This window comes from Saccopteryx leptura, chromosome 2 (genome assembly GCF_036850995.1).
Source record: "Saccopteryx leptura isolate mSacLep1 chromosome 2, mSacLep1_pri_phased_curated, whole genome shotgun sequence".
Taxonomy (NCBI): Eukaryota; Metazoa; Chordata; class Mammalia; order Chiroptera; family Emballonuridae; genus Saccopteryx; species Saccopteryx leptura.
Genome location: NC_089504.1, coordinates 22,794,445 through 22,816,846, shown reverse-complemented (window position 1 = coordinate 22,816,846; position 22,402 = coordinate 22,794,445). Strand labels below are relative to the sequence as shown.

The 22,402-nt window shown below is 37.5% G+C and overlaps 1 protein-coding gene across 6 annotated transcripts in view; it reads right to left on the bottom strand.

Annotated features, from left to right (window-relative positions):
* PTBP3 (polypyrimidine tract binding protein 3) overlaps positions 1-22,402 on the bottom strand; it is a 104,828-nt gene that overhangs the window by 30,441 nt on the left and 51,985 nt on the right. For all 6 annotated transcript variants that reach the window (XM_066367446.1, XM_066367447.1, XM_066367448.1 and 3 more), the window contains 2 exons: positions 21,122-21,268; positions 13,316-13,480 (listed from right to left, as the gene is read on the bottom strand). In XM_066367446.1, the coding sequence (XP_066223543.1) occupies positions 13,316-13,480; positions 21,122-21,268 (312 nt within the window). The remainder of the gene's footprint in view (positions 1-13,315; positions 13,481-21,121; positions 21,269-22,402) is intronic.

Genomic DNA, 22,402 nt, shown 5'->3' with positions numbered 1-22,402 from the left:
AACACAACTGAGACAAGAGTTTCAGTTCCTGTGAGATAAGACCATGATAAATAAGCAAATAAATAACAATGTCTAGTTGTAAAAAAGGTTATGAATTTAAAAAAGGAAAACTGGCCCTGTCAGGTCGCCTCAGTGGTAGAGCATTGTCCTGGTGTGTGGACATCCCGGGTTTGATTTCTGTGCACACAGGAGAAGCGACCATCTGCTTCTCCACCCTCTCCCTCATCTCTCTCTCTCTCCCTCTTCCCCTCCCACAGCCATGGCTCCTTTCGTTTGAACACACTGGCCCTGGGCACTAAGGATGGTTCAGTGGAGCCTCCGCCTAAGGCACTAAAAGTAGCTTGGTTCTAAGCATGGCCCCAGATGGGTAGAGCATTGGCCCCACACAGGGGTTGACACAGGGGTTGATGGGTGGGTCCCAGTTGGGGTGCATAGGGGAGTCTTTTTATCTCCTCTCCTCTCACTTGGAAAAGAAGAAGAAAAAAATAAAATAAAATAAATAAAAAAAGGAAAAGGGACACGAGAAAACCGAAATGCAAGTTGGAAAGGTGCAAGAATGATCAAGGAATGCCTCTCTGAAGTGTCATTGGAGAAAAGGCATCAACAGTGTGGGGAAGGTTTCCTAACAGATCTCTGGTTACCAATGCTCTCAACAATACTGTTCTGCTTCATCAGTACAAAGGTTTGTGGCCAGGGTTACTATAATACATTTTGTTTTCCTCTGACATTCCATTTAAAATTTAGATCTTAATGAGCCAGAAACTTGTCCTGCTTCTAAGAATAAAAAGATAAGTATTCCCCTATACTAGTGAGAATTTACTATTATCATAATATTATGTCTGAGTATCCTTAATAGGGCAAATTGCCCTGCTTTTTAATTATGAGAAAGAATGAGGAATATCCTAAAATAGGGGCAACAGAAGAAAAATTAGATAAATTCGACTACATAAAAATTAAAACCCTTTGTGCATTAAAAAAACACTATCAACAGAGTAAAGTAAAAACACAACCCACATAATAAGACAGTATTTGCAAATCATATATCTGACAAAGGGTTAATATCCAGAATATATAACGAACAGCAACTCAAAAACAAAAATCCAATTTAAAAATGCACAAGAAACCCCAAATGGCCTGACAGTGGTAGTGCAGTGGATAGAACATCGGCTTGGGACACTGAGGTCCCAGGTTCAAAACTCTGAGGTTGCTGGCTCGGGCACAGGCTCATCTGGCTCGAGTGCAAGCTAACCAGCTTGAGCTTGGTGTTACCGGCTTGAGTGTAGGGTCATCAGCTTGAAGCTCAAGGTTGCTGGCTTGAGCAAGGAGTCACTGGCTCAGTTGGAGCACCCCCCTTCACCACTGCCACCCTGGTCAAGGCACATATGAGAAGTAGTTAAACAACTGAAGTGATACAACTATGATTTTGATGCTTCTCATCTCTTCCCTTCCTCTCTGTTTTGATCTCTCTCAAAAAACAAATGAACATTTCTACAAAAAAGGTAACTGAACAGTCAATAAAAACATCAAAAATTAAGGCCACGGCCAGTTAGCTCAGCCAGTTAACATCGTCCCCAAACACCAAGGCTGCAGGTCTGATCCCGTCAGGGCACTTATAGGAAGCAACCAATGAATTCCCAATTAAATGGAACAACAAATAAATGCCCCCATCTCTCCCTGCCTTCCTCTGTCTCTCCAAAATCCATCAATTAAAAATAAAAAGTCATGAAAAAAATTGTCAACATCACTAATCATTAAAGAAATACAAATAAAAACTATGGGATACCACTTCAAACCCAATAGGATAGCTATTACCAAAACAAACAAAAAAACAAAAGAAAATATCAAGTATTAAAAATGATGTAGAAAAACTGGAAAATATTATGGCGGTTCTTCAAAAATATTTAAAAATAGAATTAGCATATGATCTAACAATCCACTTCTGGGAATATACCCCAAAGTACTGAAAGCAGGAATTCGAAGAGGTATTTGTGTCCCAGGTTCATAGCAGCATTGTCTACAACAGTCAAAAGATGGAAGCAACCCAGTGTCTATCCACAAATGAACAGATAAACAAACTGTGGTATATATTTATATATATATACAACAGAATATTATGAGCTTTAAAAATAAACTTCTGACATGTTATAATAACATGGACGTAACTTGAAGAAATTATGTTACTGAAATAAGCCAGTCATAGAAGGACAAATGATGCATGATTGCACTTGTACGAGGAACTGAGAATAGTAGTCAAATTCAGATACAGAAAGTAGAATGGTGGGCCTGACCAGGCAGTGGTGCAGTGGTAGAGCACCGGACTGGGATGCGGAGGACCCAGGCTCGAAATCCCGAGGTTGCCGGGTTGAGCATGGGCTCATCTGGTTTAAGCAAGGCACACCAGCTTGAGCCCAAGGCGCTGGCTTGAGCTAGGGGTCATTTGGTCTGCTGTAGCCCCTACCCCCACCCTGGTCAAGGTACATATGAGAAAGCAATCAATGAACAACTAAAGTGCCGCAACAAAGAATTGATGTTTCTCATCTCTCTCCCTTCCTTTCTTTTTTTTTTTTTTTTCATTTTTCCGAAGCTAGAAAGGGGGAGGCAGTCAGACTCCCACATGTGCCCGACCGGGATCCACCCGGCACGCCCACCAGGGGGTGATGCTCTGCCCATCTGGGGCATCGCTCTGTTGCGTCCAGAGCCATTCTAGCGCCTGAGGCAGAGGCCACAGAGCCATCCCCAGCACCCAGGCCATCCTTGCTCCAATGGAGCCTCGCTGCGGGAGGAGAAGAGAGAGACAGAGAGGAAGGAGAGGGGGAGGGGTGGAGAAGCAGATAGGCGCCTCTCCTGTGTGCCCTGGCCGGGAATCGAACCCGGGACTCCTGCACGCCAGGCCGACGCTCCACCACTGAGCCAACTGGCCAGGGCCAATCTCTCCCTTCCTATCTGTCTGTCCCTATGTGTCACTCTCTCTCTTTGTCATAAAAAAAACAAAAAAAAAGAGAAAAAGTAGAATGGTGGTTGCTAAGGGAGGAAAGGGAATTACTGTTTAACGAGTACAGGAGTAGCAATATGGGAAGATGAAAAATGTCTGGACATATATATGGTGTTTGGTACTTAATGCCATTGAACTAGACATTAAAAACACTTAAAATGGTAAAATTTATTTATGTACATTTTACCATACCCCAAATAAGATAAAGTATACTAATGTCCAAATACTCATTTTGAAAAGATAGTCTGTTATGTAATTAGCTTAGAGTCAAACATTTCTTATAGGAAATAACATCATTCAGGATTTGTGAAACCGAGGTCTTGGAAGGGGTCTCACTAGATAATGCCATTCCTTAAAATCAGATAGTCTGAGAGTCTTTATTGAAATTTTAAACTTTTAAAAACTTGTTAATTTCATTATGATTATATTTCAGGGTTTAGAACTTTGGTACCTTAGCTTCTCATTTAACTGTGTTTTGTAAAACACTAGGAAAAGTTTTGTTCTTTTAACAAAAATTTTGGTCCTATCACAGGTATCTTCTCAGTATACCTTTTGTGTCCTAGATAATATTCTGAAAATCACAAAATACCAAATTTACTTTCTTCTCAGCTGACTGTCAAAGAATTTAAAATTTTGTAGCTTTCTTTGAGATGTAGGTATAAGCTTCTTGGGGAAAGGTCTTATTATTTTCTTAATTTTCACCCTTGCTGATACTGGTACTAAGTAGGCGCATGTGTGTGTGCGTGCAAGTGCGTGCGCGCGCGCACACACACACACACACACCCCAATCTATATAAATGCATCAACTGAATGGTGTTTGTTTTTTTCTTTCACCCAATAAAGTAGCAACAGACTTTTAAAAATATATATATATATATATAAAAGGTCATACTGCCTAACTTCCCTCCTTCATTCTGCAGCCACAGGTAGTGTTCTCAAGTACAAGTCAGATTATACATATTTCTCCCTGTTTAAAATTCCTCACTACCTCCCCATTATTTACTTGGTAAAATCCAAGCTCTTTGGTATAACAGTCTCATCCTGGTGTACCTGTTCAACCTCATCTCCTGAAACTTTTTTTTTTTTACAGAGACAGAGAGAGGGATAGATAGGGACAGACAGGAACGGAGAGATGAGAAGCATCAATCATTAGTTTTTCATTGCGCGTTGCAACACCTTAGTTGTTCATTGATTGCTTTCTCATATTTGCCTTGACTGCAGGCCTTCAGCAGGCCGAGTAACCCCTTGCTCGAGCCAGTGACCTTGGGTTCAAGCTGGTGGGCTTTTGCTCAAACCAGATGAGCCTGCACTCAAGCTGGCGACCTCGGGGTCTCGAACCTGGGTCCTCTGCATCCCAGTCTGACGCTCTATCCACTGCGCCACTGCTGGTCAGGCTCCTGAAACTTTTTATATCACATTATTTTCATCAATAATATGCAGTTGTCTATAGTTCTCCAAATACACCAAGTGGTTTCAAACTTCTATACCTATACATGTAGCTTTTGCTTATACCTGAACTCTTGTGCCTAACACCTAGTAATTTTCATTCATCTTTTTCACAAACTCAGTTTAGGGTAGGGAGTTAGTAACACCGGAAAACTCTCAGCCTCCCCTAACTCTCAATAGTTCTCTTTCCCAAATACAATCCCCTTCTTAGTCTCATATAAATACTCCCCTCGTTGTTTTACTTACAATGTACTACACATTTGGTTGTATGGGTCTCCTTTAATTAAAATGCCTTGTCTTAATCATTTCGATTTTTTTAGTATAATTCCTGGCATATAAGAGGTACAGGGAAATTTTTTTTTTTAGAATTTATATTTTTTCGTATTTTTTAAAATTAATTTTAATGGGGTGACATTAATAAATCAGAATACATATGTTCAGAGAAAACATCTCCAGGTTATTTTGACATTTAATTATGTTGCAGACCCATCACCCAAAGTCAAATCGTCTTCCATCTGATTTTATTTATTCATTTTAGAGAAAGAGAGAGAAGAGGGGAGAAGTAGGAAGCATCAACTCCCATATGTGCCTTGACCAGGCAAGCCCAGGGTCTTGAACCAGTGACCTCAGCGTTCCAGGCCAACACTTTATCCACTGCGTCACCACAGTTCAGGTGGAAAAATGTTTTTAATAACTAATAAAGAATTATACTCTGAGGCCTAATTGAAAAATTATGGTAATATGAAGTTTTAAAAAAATTACGAACATTTAGGATATAAAAGAACTCACTAATGAAGTAATGAGGAATAATTTGCTCTAAAATTTAGGGTAATTTTGGACCTGGCCAGTTTGCTCAGTGGACAGAGCACTGAACCGGCAAATGAACATTGTCGGTTTGACTCCTGGTCAGGGCACACAAGAGAAGTGACCATCTGTTCTCTTCCCCTCTTTCTCCCCCTTCTCTCCCTCTTCCCATCCCTCAGCCAGTGGCTCAATTGCTTGGAGCGTAGGTCCCTGGAGCTGAGATCAGTTCGGTTGGTCTGAGCGTGTCAGCCTCAGGCACTACAAATAGCTCAGATGATTTTGAGCACTGGCAACTGGATCCTGTTGGGGAGCATGTGGGAGTCAACCTCACTATCTCCACTCCTCTCACTTAAAAAAAATTAATTTTATACCAAATTGTGCTATAGAACCTAGTTAATTTCCACTTAGTCTGCAGATTGTTATTATTCTGAGTCTCTCATTTAACTTGAAAAACCTGATGGACATCCTCACTGACAGCTGTGTTTGGCTGTGTGATTTTTACCTGAAAGTGCTAAAAGAATATACATCGATTTAACTGGCTAACCATGGATAGCTAGCTAGAGCCCCGTGGATTGTATTATGAAAATCAATCTGATACTTTTGAATAAAGTAAACAAGCACCAATATCTAAGAATCTAAAAATGCCTAAAAGTGTGATTTTTTGTTATTGTTGTTTTTATTTTAGTGAGAGGAGGGGAGGCAGAGAGACAGACTCCTGCATGTGCCCCAACTGGAATCCACCCAGTCATCCCACTAGGGGGCGATACTCTGCCCGTCTGGGCTGTTGCTCTGGTGCTCAGCAACAGAGCTATTTTTTTAGTGCCTGAGGTGGAGGCCAGGGAGCCATCCTCAGCTTCAGAGGCCAACTCACTTGAGTCAATCGAGGGGGAGGAGTAGAAGGAGGAGAAGGGGTAGAGAAGCAGATGGTCACTTCTTCTGTGTGTCCTGACCAGAAATTAAACCCCGGACATACACATGCTGGGCTGACGCTCTACCACTGAGCAAACTGGCCAGGGCCAAGTGTGATCTTTAATACTATTTTGTAATTACCAAAATGCTAAATTCTATTTTTATTTGTTTTAAAATTTTTATTTATTCAGTTTAGAGAATAGAGACGGGGGGGGGGGGGAGAGAGAAAGAGAAAGAGAGAGAGGAGGAGAGTAGTAGGAAGTGTCAACTCCCATATGTGCCTTGACAGGGCAAGCCCAGGGGTTTTTTTTTTGTTTTTTATTCATTTTAATGGGGTGAGATTGATGAACCAGGGTACATATGTTCAGAGAAAACATCTCTAGGTTATTTTGACATTTGATTATGCTGCATTCCCATCACCCAAAGTCCTACTGTCTTCTGTCACCTTCTAACTGGTTTTCCTTGTGCCCCTCCCCTCCCCCAACTCTCTCCCTCTCCTCCCCCCAACCCCATAACCCCCGCACTCTTGTCCATGTCTCTGAGTCTCATTTTTATGTCCCACCTATGTATGGAATCATATAGTTCTGTTTTTTCTGATTTACTTATTTCGCTCAGTATAATGTTATCAAGGTTCATCCATGTTGTTGTAAATGATCCGATGTCATAATTTCTTATGGCTGAGTAGTATTCCATAGTATATATGTGCCAAAGCTTTTTAATCCACTCATCCTCTGACAGACACTTGGGCTGTTTCCAGATCTTCGCTATTGTGAACAATGCTGCCATAAACATGGGGGTGCATTTCTTCTTTTCAAACAGTGCTATGGTGTTCTTGGGGTATATTCCTAAGTATAGCTGGGTCAAAAGGCAGTTCGATTTTTAATTTTTTGAGGAATCTCCAAACTGTTTTCCACAGTGGCTGCACCAGTCTGCATTATTCTGTATTGTTTTGTTGATGAGCACCATTCTGGATGGTGTGAGGTGATTATCTCATTGTGGTTGTAATTTGCATTTCTCTAATGATTAGTGATGTTGAGCATTTTTTCATATGCCTGTTGGTCATCTGTATGTCCTCTTTGGAGAAATGTCTATTCATTTCTTTCGCCCATTTTTGATTGGATTGTTTGTCTTCCTGGTATTGAGTTTTACAAGTTCTTTATAAATTTTGGTTATTAACCCCTTATCAGATGTATTGTCAAATATATTCTCTCATTGTGTAGTTTGTCTTTTTATTCTGTTCTTATTGTCTTTAGCTGTGCAGAGCTTTTTAGTTTGATATAGTCCTATTTGTTTATCCTGTCTTTTATTTTACTTGCCCGTGGAGATAAATCGGCAAATATACTGCTGCGAGAGATGTCAGAGAGCTTACTGCCTATGTTTTCTTCTAAGATGCTTATGGTTTTACGGCTTACATTTAAGTCTTTTATCCATTTTGAGTTTACTTTTGTGAATGGTGTAAGTTGGTGGTCTAGTTTCATTTTTTTGCAGGTAGCTGTCCAATTTTCCCAACACTATTTGTTGAAGAAGCCCAGGGTTTTGAACCAGCAACCTCAGTGTTCTAGGTCGACGCTTGATCGACTGAGCCACCATAGGTCAGGCCTATTTTTATTTCAATTAAAAAAAATGTATTGCTTTGGGTTGAGGGCAGGGAGAAAGAAACATCGACTGTTGTTCAACTTACTTATGCACTCATTGATTAATTCTTGAATGTGCCCTGATTGAGGATCGAACCTGTAACTTTGGCATGTCAGGATGATGCTGTAACCAACTGAGCTACCTAGCCAGAGATCAAAATATTAAATATTACACAGATTTGGTTTCAAGATTAACATTTGAGAAAGTTCTAAATATTCAGATTTATTTTTTACTGATTATAAGGTCTTTGACTCTATTTCTCTAATATTTCTCTACTATTTATTTTGATGTCATAAACATAAACATATAGAATCAACTCATGATGTGTCCTGTACATTATAATCTTTTAGACTTTAAAATGGGACTAAGAAAATACTAAAGATTGTACTGGCTGGTAACACAGTAGATAGGGGTGCTGTCCTCAATATTTTTAAAATATCAAGCACACTGGCCACAATTTGTTATGATACTTTCTATAGCTAACAAAAACAGTAAGACAAAGAACAAGAATTTTATATGACCAGTATTGATTCTTTTATTTAATATCATAATAACTGATTTTTGCAAGTTACCTTTATTCTGCAATTCAAAAAGATCATTCCTTTGTCCTGAAGAGATTTGTCTCTTGGACATTCATAAAATACCCCCATATATAACAGTATTTGGAAGTAATGGATAACATGAGAATATCGTTTTGAACTACTCCTGTACACAAAAACTTTTTAGTATGCAGGATTGAGTTTACATAATGATCAGTCAATGAATACCTTCTTATCTAGAAATACTCTTTAGTTGATGCCATACAATCCAATGGCTTTAAATTACCGCCCATATGTTGATTTACCAAATTTCCAGCCCAGAATTCTTCTGTCCAATCCAGATTTATTTCCCAATTTCCTTTTCAACAGCTCCTACTTGGATGCCTAATAGGTACATCAAACTTAACATGACCAAACGTTTGAATTCTGTCTTACCTCCCACCTCTGCCCCAAATATTTTTTCCCTTTAGTCTTTACTAATTTTAATACAAGACAGCCCTATTTCACCAGAGGCTCACAGCCAAATTCTGGAAGACATTCTTGATTATTTTCATTCTTTTCATAACTCACCTTTACTCAACCCATCAGCAAATCCTTCCAAAAACATCCATGATTCCCACTTCCAGTGCCCACATCTTTACCTGGGTCTTCACTGTCTCTCATATGGACCATGACAAGAGTCCTCATGTATGCCTACAGCTTATTCTTAACAGCAACAAGAGTGATTCTGTTAAACCATAAATGTACCCCTTTCCCAAAATCTTCCAATGGTTTCCCATCTAACTTAGTGTAAAGATGATAAAGGCTTTACATCATTGGGCTCCTGCTTTTCTGAGCCTCCTATTAACAGCTTTCCTACTTTTCACATTCCAGTAACATAGCCTTATCTCTGATATCTGAACACATTAAGCTCACCTCCATTTTAAGAACTTTGTACTTGCTGTTTTTTCTGACTAGATTATTATTCTACCGCATACACATACACGTTAACATCCTTCGAGCCTCTGATCAAATGTCATATTGGAAACATCTCTTCTAACTTCCCTGGTCTGAAATAGTACCACTCCCATCTCAATCACTCGCAACCCCTTTATAACATGAACTAAAGGAAAAACCATTCTATAGATGTTAGAGAGCAGTTGAGCTAGTGCAAACTTTTCAGCAAAGAATATAAAATAATTTTTTATATTATATTTATAATAATTAATTATAACAGGTGCAAGCAACTCCACACTTCCATGTATTTCCCTATCTCAATATTCACTGTTTTATGCTATTACTTATGAAATTATATCTTACCCACAAGACTACAGAAACAAGGATCAGTTTCTTTCAGTGCAATTTGCTAGCACCTTATAATTACAGCTAAAATTTCTTAAGCATTTAACATGTAGTAGGCACTCTTCTAAGTGCTTTGAATGTATTAACTCATTTACTCCTCACAATAAAGGTATTAGAGACCACCTTCATTCATCCCCATTATATAAATAAGTAAAAGACATAGATGGAGCAAATTACCTGCCCAGGGTTATAAAGGAAGTAAGTGGTAATGCCAGGATTCAAACTATATGCAGAAAGAATGCCATGGGAAGAGGAGAGGACTTAGTAAATGTAACTAAAGAAATAATCTCTGAGAAGATGAAAAAGCTAAAAACCCAAAGATATGTTATACAATTCAGTTAAGTGACTATCTCAGTGACGTGTTCCAAGCCTATGAAATAGAAGATAGAAATGGACTAAGACCGGAATAAGATGGAGGGAAAGGGCCACAAAAATCAATGTGCTAAATAAGCAGAGAAGCATTAGGACATGGGGTTGAAGAGATGTAGAGGTCTGCATGTGAGGGCCTTATGGCACTTGGTGAGGAGTTTGGCTTGATTTCAACAATGAGAAGGAGCATTAAACAAGGGAGTGCTGTAACTGAAAGGCTGGAAGTCTTACTAGGAGAGTTACTATTGAGGATTCTCAGAATCACTCCTCTTCACCTGAGGACACTATGATCTTTTGGGGAGAAAAACAGGCTTGTTACTGCTCTTAGGGAGAGGATAAATGGAATGATAGGTCAGGATCACATGACTCTGGGTAAACTCAGTGGGACAGATAGCAACATTGAGCCTCAGGAGCAAGAAATCCTTTGTAGAACAGTGTAAGTTAGCAGTAGTTACAGTGTACCAAAAGCAAACACACACTGCTGATGGATCAGAATGCTCAGGGCCACCTAGCGGGTTCAACAGAAGACAAGAAATCCACCAGAACAGAGAAACCAATCACTTGAGCATTCCTGAACCCTTTTAAGAACAACAGTGCCTATAGATACCACTGTTAAAGCCTTCCCCAGGACGTGCTTCACAAATGCATATTTAAGAAAATGTTATCCAGAAAACTATCCTAGGGATCACAGTAAGCCTAATAAGTTGTATATTTTGATATTTACATGCATGGCACAGGACCTGTTATTAGGAAACATACCCAAGCTCTACCACCAGTTGGTACAGTGACTGGAAATGTAACTTAATAAGGGCCTGTTTCCTTATTTGTAAAATGTAATAGGATAAGATGCATTTCTTTTTCTTTTTTTCTTTTTTAGTCAGAGAGAGCAACAGAGAGGAACAGGTGGGAATGGACTGACAGACAAGAAGGGAGAGAGGTAAGAAGCATCAATTCTTCGTTGTGACACCTTAGTTGTTTTCATTGATTACTTTCTCACATGTGCCTTGACCAGGGGGCTACAGCAGAGCAAATGACACCTTGCTCAAGCCAGCGACCTTACAGCAGAGCAAATGACACCTTGCTCAAGCCAGCGACCTTGGGCTTCAAGCCATTGATTATGGGGTCATGCCAATAATCCCACACTCAAGCTTGAAACTTCGGGGTTTCGAACCTGAGTCCTCTGTATCCCCAGGCCGATGTTCTATCCACTGCACCACTGCCTGGTCAGGCGCTTTTTAATTCTGAAATACAGATGCATGCACCCCTTCATGACCCTTCATTTAGTAGTATAAATACAAAAATTGAAAATGAAGTTAAATAATTCTGGACTGGCCTGCTATGATACTGGCAATATATATTGAGATACAAATATGAAAATAAGTAATGTTTTAGTATTTTAATATATGGATTGACAAATATAATGAAATGCAACTAATATGTACTTAAAAGGGATAAGACTAAAGTTTTTGGTCTAGATACCAAATGTTTATTTAATGTATACAAATTAACGAATAGCTGTTATATTTTAAGGGGATGCATATATGAAGTATTAGTTAAAAATAAAACAAGTATACAAAAAAAACCTCTGGACTTCACATTAGGAGGCTTGAGTTCTAATTGTCTCTTCAATTATTCTCTGCTATCTTCAATTCATCAATTATCTGAGTCTCAGTTTTATTCACTATAAAATTATACAATGAGGTGATCTTCCCATCCTTAAATTCTATCCTCAGAGTAGGCCAATGTTTGGTAGAATGTCCTTTTATTAAGACAGTTTCATATTAATGGGTAGTCACTGAAATCTAACTTGGGCATTATTTGACATATGATACATCCATGTTACATATAAAGAGTTATTTATATACTGCCCTTTGAGAGTTTTAAAAATAAAAATGTAAGAAAGAGTCAACAGGAATAAACTGTTTTCGATATTGATCTTACTTATTTTTTTATAAGTGAGAGAAGGGGAGATAGTGAAAGACTCCCACATGCACCCCAACCAAGATCCTCCCAGCAACCCGTCTGGGGCTGATGATCGAATCAACTGAGCTATTTTTAGTGACCGAGGCTGGCACATGGACCAACCAAGTTATCCTCAGCACCCAGGGCCAACGCTCAAACAAATCAAGCCACTGGCTGGGGGAGAAAAGTAGGAGAGAAAGGACAGAGGAAGGGAGGGAGAAGTACCATATTTTTCGTTCCATAAGATGCACCTGACCATAAGACACACCTAGGGTTTTAAGGAGGAAAATAAGAGAAAAAAAATCTGAAACAAATGGTGTGTTAAAATATTTAATAAAATATGGTAGACGGTTTATTCCCTTGTGTGCCCTGACTGGGAATCGAACCCAGGATGTCCATATGCCAGGCCAATGCTCTATCCACTGAACCAACAGACCAGGGGCTGACACTACTTTCTTAGAAATAACTACTATCAATGCTTCTTATGATTGTATGCTTTGTTTTCATGCTTTAGAAAAAAAAATGTCTTATACACCTTTTAAAATCAAGTATTTAAGTTAGAACACAAGAGCTGTCAAAATTCTTTTTCTTTTTTAAATTTTATTTATTGATTTGAGAGGAGAGAGAATGGGGAGTGGTAGAGGGCCGAGCAGGAAGCATCACTTGTAATAGTTGCTTCTTGTGTGTGCCTTGACCAGGCAAGCCCAGGGTTTCAAATCAGTGACTTCAGCATTCCAGGATGATGCTTTATCCACTGCACCACTACATGTCAGGCTCAAATTACTTTTTTTTTTAAGTGAGAGGAGGGAGACAGAAAGAAAGACTCCTGTATGCACCCCAACCGGGATCCACCTAGCAAAATCCCTACCAAGAGATGCTCTGCCCAACTAAAGCTGTTGCTTGGCAACTGAGCTATTTTTAGTGCAAGAGGCTCCAGGGAGCTATCCTCAAGTACCAGGGGCCAATTCCCTCAAACTAATTGAGCCATGGCTGTGGGAGAAGAGAGTGAGAAACAGAGAGAAGGGGGAGAGAAGGGGGAGAGAAAGGGGTCGGGTGGAGAAGTAGATGGTTGCTTCTCCTGTGTACCCTGACCGGGAATCAAACCCAGGACATCCACATGCCAGGCAGACACTATTCTACTGTGCCAACTGGCCAGGACCTCAAATTATTTCTAATTGATATTATTTCTTGCATGAAACAGGATAAATTTTAAAAAAATATTTAAACAAATGTATCGATCAAAATCAACCTAAAAAACTAAAGATGTAAAACATCTGAAGTTATAGGGTTCTATGATCTCGTAAGAGTTCCTCCTTACCTGATGAAGAACTTCCAGAGTAACAGGGTAAAAGAGGTTTTCAATAATTATTCGGAGCACAGGGCTCTGCCCAGGCAGAACTGTGCCTTCACTGGTAGGAGCTCCAGGGAGGGCCAGACTTCCTGACTGGACAGCACTGACAGCCTGCAGTGCAGCTTGGGTTCTCTATATAACAATCCAAAATGAGAACTTTTGGTTACATAGAAGCATCATATGAATCCTGAAAATGAGTTAATGTAAAGTAATATGATTATTTATTAAAAAACGTTTGCTATAAAACAGTATGACATATTATGCCGGCAGTAACCTCATATACCTCATGTTTACGACATATCCTGACCACATCATGTTCTCTTTTACATGATTTAATTTTTAGTTGTTTTATAAATTTAGTGTAGTCTAAGTGTGCCATGTTTATGAAGTTTACAATGGTGTATAGTAATGTCCCAGGCCTTCACATTCACTCACCATTCACTGAATCATCCAGAGAAACTTCCAGTCCCTACAACAGGGGTAGTCAACCTTTTTATACCTACCGCCCACTTTTGTATCTGTTTGTAGTAAAATTTTCTAGCCGCCCACTGGTTCTACAGTAATGGTGATTTATAAAGTAAGAAAGTAACTTTACTTTATAAAATTTATAAAGCAAAGTTACAGCAAATTAAAGCATATAATAATAATTACTTAATATCGGATTTTTGCTAAGTTTGGCAGAATAAATCTTTATAAAACAACTTACTAGAGTTAAATCTATCTTTTTATTTATACTTTGGTTGCTCCGCTACCACCCACCATGAAAGCTGGAATGCCCACTAGTGGGCGGTAGGGACCAGGTTGACTACTAATGCCTTGTATGTTCCATTCACAGTAAGTGCCCTGTGCAAGTGTAACATTTTTTTACCTTTTACACAGTATTTTTAATGTACCTTTTCTATTTACATGCACAAGTACTTACCATTGTGTTATAATTACTTATAGTATTCAGTAAATTAACATGCTGAATGGGCTTGTAACCCAGGAGCAATAGGCTATACCATATAACCTAGGGGTGTAGTAAGCTATACCATCCAGGTCTGTGTAATTGCACCCTATGATATTCGCACAATGACAAAATTACCTAACGACACATTTCTCAGAACACATCTGTCGTTAAGTGGCACATGACTGTACAAGTCTTTTATATAAACCTTTTAATAGTATTTTTATGCAATACACAAAATCTAATGTATCAGGTAAAGCACTACTGTCAAACATTCCATTTTCAAAGCATCATCTTCAAGAATGTATGAGTAATTATTTGAACATTTTATATCAATGGTTTTATGTTCCTGAAAACCAATTATATGTGGAATACTGAGTACCACAATCCCACTTCAAACATGGCAGCTTAGGTCGTATATGTATACTGAGCTCCCTAGTAAGATTTTATTAAAAAGGGTTCTACTTCTTTCAACTTTAAAAACTGATTCAGACTTCCACCATGAGCCCATAATTAGGTGAGGAAGAGTGGTAGTGTCAATCAATCAAAAAAGACTCAGAACTGACAGACAAGGAATTAAAGCAGTTATTAAAACTATTGCGCGCACACACAAGTAACTAGAGGTGGGGAAGATAAAATGGTGCTGTCCAACCAAATTTCCTGTGATAAAATGTTCGCTATCTAGACTGTCCAATATGATAGCCACTAGCCACATGAGGCTAGTAAGCACTTGAAGTGTGCCTAGTGCCAACTGAAGAACTGAATTTGTTTTGAAATTTATTTGTCTAGGAAAAGACATCATATTGAGGTTCTAAGTAGAATAATGGTTTTGTTTCCCCTTAATCAGGATCCCGCACAAACAAAAGTAAACTTAACCTCAGTGACTTCATTTTCCCTGTAGTAATTCTATTTATCATCTACATTAAGCAATTCTATATATATGCTGTGGCTACTAGTATTACTGTTGTTGTTCTGTTCCTCTTCACTCCTTCCTCTTTGGCTAAGGGGTATCATAGTAGAGAAACACAAAAAGCCATGGTCATTCTGGAGTTTTCAAAATACTATGTATTAAATATTTCACTGAGCACTGAGTACAAAGGTCTCTGAGTAGCAGACATGCAAGAAACGCTTCTGACAACAAAAATCTGAGAAAATAACACCTGAAAAAAAGATAGCTTTACTTAATAAGCAACTTTATAGTTTGTTTTTAATTAAGCAGAAAAAATACTTAATTTTAAAAAAATGAAATTGAGGCATATTCTCCACTGAGAACAGAAAAGAAAAAAAAGTCTTCTTAATATGAAGAGATTATATGGATCTGATGCTAAAAATTATAATGCTAGAATTACTATTATGGGAGATAATATTTAAATCTTAGGCAACAAACTCTCTGGAATGGTTACACTAACTATAGACAAAGGAAATAGCAGAAGTATGATTGAAAAACCAACAAATATTTTACGAAGGTGGGGAGAGTAATATACTTCATGTAAAATTTAACATTTGGTTTGATGACTTTTTAGAGAAATTAGAGAAAAATCCTCCCATAGTCATCTCTTGCAGATTTATTACTTCCACTCACAAGGTCAAGAAAAACTGTCTATACAATAATGGTTGCTTTATGGGACCCAAACCAAGAGCTCTTTTTTTTTTTTTTTTTTTTTTTTTTCATTTTTCCGAAGCTGGAAACGGGGAGGCAGTCAAGACAGACTCCCGCATGCACCCAACCAGGATCCACCTGGCATGCCCACCAGGGGGCGATGTTTTGCCCCTCTGGGGTGTCACTCTGTTGCGTCCAGAGACATTCTAGCACCTGAGGCAGAGGCCACAGAGCCATCCCCAGCGCCCGGGCCATCTTTGTTCCAATGGAGCCTTGCTGCGGGAGGGGAAGAGAGAGACAGAGAGGAAGGAGAGGTGGAGGGGTGGAGAAGCAAATGGGCGTCTCTCCTGTGTGTCCTGGCCGGGAATCGAACCCGGGACTCCTGCATGCCAGGCTGACGCTTTACCGCTAAGCCAACCGGCCAGGGCCAAACCAGGAGCTCTTAACACTGTGATTTAAGATTAACGTTCTCCATAGGATGTAATAGACACTCAATAGTGCTATGTTTCCCTGAGGAGAAAACATTAAAAAAAAAAGTAATGGTTGCTGTTAATACAATCATTTCTCAATTGCTGTACCTCAAAATATGATATAATTTCTTTAGCTATAATTTTAGTTTAAATCAAAAGATAAAAACACTTGATATTCACTTAACCTTCTGGCAAGTATGTGCACAAGCTGGAGAAGTTATGTGCATGTTAGGGGATATCTTGTTATTCATGGAATAGAAAATGAAACTAATTTATCAGCTACCCAGAATTGTCAAAGATCTCTGATATATATTATATATGCAAAAAGAAATTTTGAATTCAGCTTTGATGTAGAACTTTGAATAAAAGAAAAATAATATTTTATGAAACATTAATACATAAAAATTGCACAAAAATAACTAAATAGAAAGGGTATTGAGGAAGAAATCAGGCCTATCAAAGAATAAAGTAGGTCATTTGGGCTGACTTTGGTTACTAAGCAACTGGGATTTCTCACTGTTTCCCTTTAGAATAACCTCGTTTTTAAGAATTTTATTAAATTGTTTATTTATTCTTCAAGATTTATACTAACATATTTAGGAATCACACTAACAAGAAAATTGGACTACTTACATAAAAGAAAATTAAAAGCTCTATTAAAAGACAGGAAACAAAATATAACTTCCTCTTCAGAGGGATCACTGAACAATACATGTACGTTAATTATATTGATCAGTGAGCAATATAAATATGTTAATTATATTAAAATTAATCTATAAAATGAACTCAATTTCTACTGTGTTTTTTGGGGTAGAAATTATAAAAAAATTCTAATATATATATATCTAAGATATATTAATCAATTAATTTTAGAAAATAGAAAGTAAAGAATGGGCCTTACCCTATAATATATTTATATTAAGCCAAAGCGACATTGAGACAGGAACAGAATGGAATCCAAAAGGAAATACAAATTAGACACAGAAATTACCATGTGAGCAACTCATACATGAAGGTAGACTGTGGCCATGAAAGCGGAATGTGCAGGTTGTAAGCAGAAGTGAATATATGCATGTTGTAAGTAGGCATATCATTTGTATTAAAAACTAGAACATGACAAAAGACATGTTTCACAGAAGTGGATAATGAACTACCCTTCCCCAAAAATAAAGGAGAAACTGATCATTGGAGTAAAATAAAGATCAAAACTGAACCCCTACTTCCTACCTCAAAAATATTTCTAATAAAACAAAGATTTACATATTAAATATGAACAATTGCCTGACCTGTGGTGGTGCAGTGAATAAAGTGTCAACTTGAAATGATGAGGTCACTGGTTCAAAATCCTGGGCTTGCCAGGTCAAGGCACATACAGGAGAGTTGATGCTTCTTGCTCCCCCACCTCCTGTCACTCCCACCACCCCCTTTCTCTACTCTAAAAAAATCAATTAAAATATCATTTAAAAAATGTCAACAACTAAAACATAAAAGTAGATCATAGGTTAAATTTTTTTTTAAATTTTGCTAAGCTAGGATTTTATAAGTATGGTATCAAAATCAGAAAGTATAATATAATTATACAATCTGTTTTTTTGTTTGTTTTTAGCAAGAGAGAGAGAGAGAGAAAGAGAGATATGAGAAATATCAACTCCTAGTATGGCACTTTAGTTGTTCATTGATTGCTTTCTCATACATGCTTTGCCAGAGGGTGGGGGCAGGGTGCTGAGCCAGTGACCCCTTGCTCAAGCCAGCAACTTTTGGGCTCAAGCCAGCGACCATGGGGTCATGTCATGATCCCATGTTCAAGCTGGCAACCCTGTGCTCTAGCTGCATGAGCCCACGCTCAAATGACCTTGGGGTTTCAAACCTGGATCCTAAGTATCCCAGGCCGACGCTCTATCCACTGTGCCACTACCTGGTCAGGCAGTATAATACAATCTTAAGAGATCTGTTGCTTTGGGTAGGTTGGTAGATTAGAGCACTGTTGTGAAACAGGTTGTAGGTTTGATCCGTGGTCAGGGCACATATAAGAATCAAGCAATGAATGCATAAATAAGTGAAACAATAAATTAATGTTACTCTCTTTCTCTCTCTCAAATCAATCAGTAAATAAGACATACCAGACTTGACTATTGTATAAAAATATTTTAAAAACTATTATTGGCAGACAAAACTCATAAAAGACTGAAAGTAAAACAGTGGTTGCCAGGGTTCGAGGGGTGAGGGAAATGGGGAATTAGTGTTTAATGGGCACAGAGTTTCAGTTTGGGAAGATGAAAAAGTTCTGGAGAAGGGAGTGGTGACAAGTTGCACAATGTGAATGTACTCCATGTCACTGAATTGTATATGTAAAAATGGTTAAAATGGTAAATTTTATGTTACACATATTTACATATATAAACATATATAAAAATATATGTAAAAAAAATATATTTCGTGAAAGAGCAAGACAGGGACAGACAGGGATAGACAGGCAGGAAGGGAGAGAGATGAGAAGCATCGATTCTTCATTGTGGCACCTTAGTTGCTCATTGACTGCTTTCTCATATGTGTCTTGATCAGGGGTATAGGGACTCCAGCAGAGCGAGTGACCCCTTGCTCAAGCCAGTGACCTAGGGCTTCAAGCGAGTGACCTTTGGGCTCAAGCCAGCAACCACTGGATTGTCATTGATCCCATGCTCAAGACAGCGACTCCGTGGCTCAAGCCGGTGACCTCAAAGTTTCAAATCTGGGTCTTCAGCATCCCAGGCTGATGCTCTATCCACTATGCCACCACCTGATCAGGCTGTTATATATATTTACCACAATTTTAAAAAGGGAAAAACCCACATTAACAGAAATCACTATAAATACTTTATAAGTTACCAAATAAAAGAAAACGGTAAGTAAACAGTAAGATAAAATTTTTTACTTATCATATTAACAAAGACAAGAAAATTGCTTATATATTACCAGTGACATCCTAAGTAGGCATATAATCTTTATAGAAAGCAATCATACAACATATATCACAATATAAAATATGCATATCCTTAGTTCTAGCAATTTCACTGCCAGAAATGTAAAGTAAGATAATGTTGCAAGTGTGCTAAGATAGACAAGAATGTTACTATACCACTATTGGAAACAATCTCAATGTCTATTATAAAGAAACTGGGTAACTTATGGCTGTCCTACAGAAGTGTGTGTTATGCAGTCATTTAAAAATTATTAAGTAATTCTCTATTCTCATGAAACAATGTTTATGATATAACACAGTGAAAGATAATAGCTTTCAAAACATTAAGAACTGGTATAAAATTATACACAAAGACAATAACACACCTGAACAGAGAAAGGGCATACACAAAATGTTAACAGAAAATTAGTTAATTAATTATCTTGGGGTAACTAAGTTGCTTTTTTGTTTTATTTTGCTTTTCTGAATTGATTGAATGTCTTACCATGAGTATGTATCCTTTTTATAATTTATAAGGCAATTTTTTGTTTAAAAAAGACTACACTGTTTAAAAATATTTAATGTTTCATTTATTCTTAAGCTTATATAGTTATATGACATTAATATCTTTTAGAACAAATTAGGAATTACAGACAGGAAATGTAACTTTTTAATAATGTGGAAAACTATAATTTAAATTCAGCAGCTTACATTATAAATAGCTTTCAACACAGAATCAAAGAGCTGGAGGAGTTCTTTTGCTTAGAGCAAAAGTATAGGGTTCAAACATGTTCTTAACATAATAAAAAAAAAATCTTTCTTAAAATGTCCTTGTTTTGTGGATAAACTTTTCCTATCCTTAAGTAACTTCAAATTACTTTTTAAAATACTTAAAAATCAATCTGGAAAGACACGAAGAGTCAACATGAACTACACCAAAATAAAAACAGGAACACAGGTAGGAAATGTTGGTATGCAACACTCTACATTCAGCTTGAAGTTATTAATCAATAAACATATCTATATAAATTCTACTTAACATCTTAAGTTCAGTTACTTAACATCATAATAGAAGCATCATTCAACTATTTTATGTGTGTGTGACAGAGACAGAGAGTTAGAAAGACAGTTAGGGATAGGCAGACAGGAAGAGAGAGAGAGATGAGAAACATCAGTTCTTTGTTGTGGCAACTTAAGTTGTTCACTGATTACTCTCATATGTGCCTTGACTGGGGGGCTACAACAGAGCAAGTGACCCCTTGCTCAAGCCAGCATCCCTGGGCTCAAGCCAGTGACCCTGTTCTCAAGCTGGTGAGCCCACGCTTAAGTCAGATGAGTCCACACTCAAGCTGGCGACCTTGGGGTTTCAAACCTGGGTCCTCCATGTCCCAGTCTGATGCTCTATCCACTGGGACACTGCCTGGTCAGGCAAATCATCACTCAACAACTTAATGACATTATTATATACTCTGTAAAAAAAGGATTGACTTCTAAAGTTCTTTTTAAAGCTGAGGTTTTAAGATGATATATACATATAAAACAACTGATGTATTTTTCTTTTTTTATCATGAAAATAGTTTCAAGAGAAAACTATCTTGCCATTTTTAACACAACTTCAAACGTATTTCTAAATGGCTTTACTTTCTTATATTTAAGCTTTCAGGTAAGATTTACATACAATCTTTAGTAATAAAGCATCTTAAGATGAAAACAAGCAAACAAAAAAAATCCTTTCCTCCTCTGAAATACAGAAAATTAATTTTAAGCCATCATACCATATGTTCTTATAACTATTTTTTTAAATGCCTTTAATACTTACAGCTTGATTAGGTAGATTGTCAGTCTTAAGTTCTCTGTGATTGGAATACTGAATAAAAATAGGCTGGCTTCGAAGGTGAGGAGTAACAGGAGTGTAATAATTCACCATAGTAATAGCAGCTTCCTCAGAAGCCATCTCTAAGAAAGCCTGCAATAAACACAAGAAGGTAAAGTGAAAGTTCTTATTTTTAAAGGACAGCTAAGAATTATTTTTTCATTCTAGCTTGCTCTAAAGTCATGCATTCTCAACCTAAATAATACTGCTCCCAAAGGGATAAAAATTTTTTTACTTCAATATGTATTACTGATATTAATTGAGAACATATCTAAAAAGCTGGGGTTCAGAAATTGCCAGCTGATGAAATGATTTTATGCAGCTTTTGGTTTCTCCTTATTTATGTTTCTGCTAAATCTAGAAATAATTAAAAAGGCAAAAATAAATGTGTGCATCACCACCGTAAATGAATGCTTTCAGGAGTTGTGATTTAATAGTTCTTAAAACATTCTCAAACAGAAATGGGGCATAAAGATTTGTTCTTCTTTACTTTTTCATAAAACAGCTGTTTATGAGTACAATTAAACAAAGCATTCAGTGCAGAGGCTCAACTGTTCAAATTAGATTAATGGGAGAACTTCTTATATTGAGTCAATATTGACTGGAGTCACTCAAGTGACAATTTTTGATATCTATAATCATTGTACTAATACCAAATATTTGCAGAGTAACATAGGAGCAGCTAAGATGGAAGATGCACCTTGGTATTTATATCTTATTCTATATATGGCTTCTTCTAGCTGTCAGGACTCCTGTAACTTCTGTGACAGGAATAGGATATTTATAGAGCTTCAAGGTTTTGCCACCTATCTTAATGGTTAGGAAAATATAGACATATACTACCACTCAAAACCCTCAAAACCACCTTAAGAACATCTTAAATTTAAAATGCAGGAAGAATCCCTGAACCAAATCAAATGAACACCAATTTCCAGACACTTCATTTTTTTTTTTTTACAATAGAACATTTAATTAGCAAGCACATAGTGACCAATTCAAATTACATATAAAACATTTACAATTTATTTATAAAATATGCATTTAACAACAAAATTTATTGACCACAGGCACTGGGCAAGTATCTACGTATAAACTGAACTTTCTTTATCGTTACCTTACTTGGTGAGTGTTTCCATTTGGCAAATACTCCAGGCAAAGAAGTATTAACTTAACAAATATTAAATATGATGCTTAACTGAATTAATCAAATCTTACAACTAAATCGAT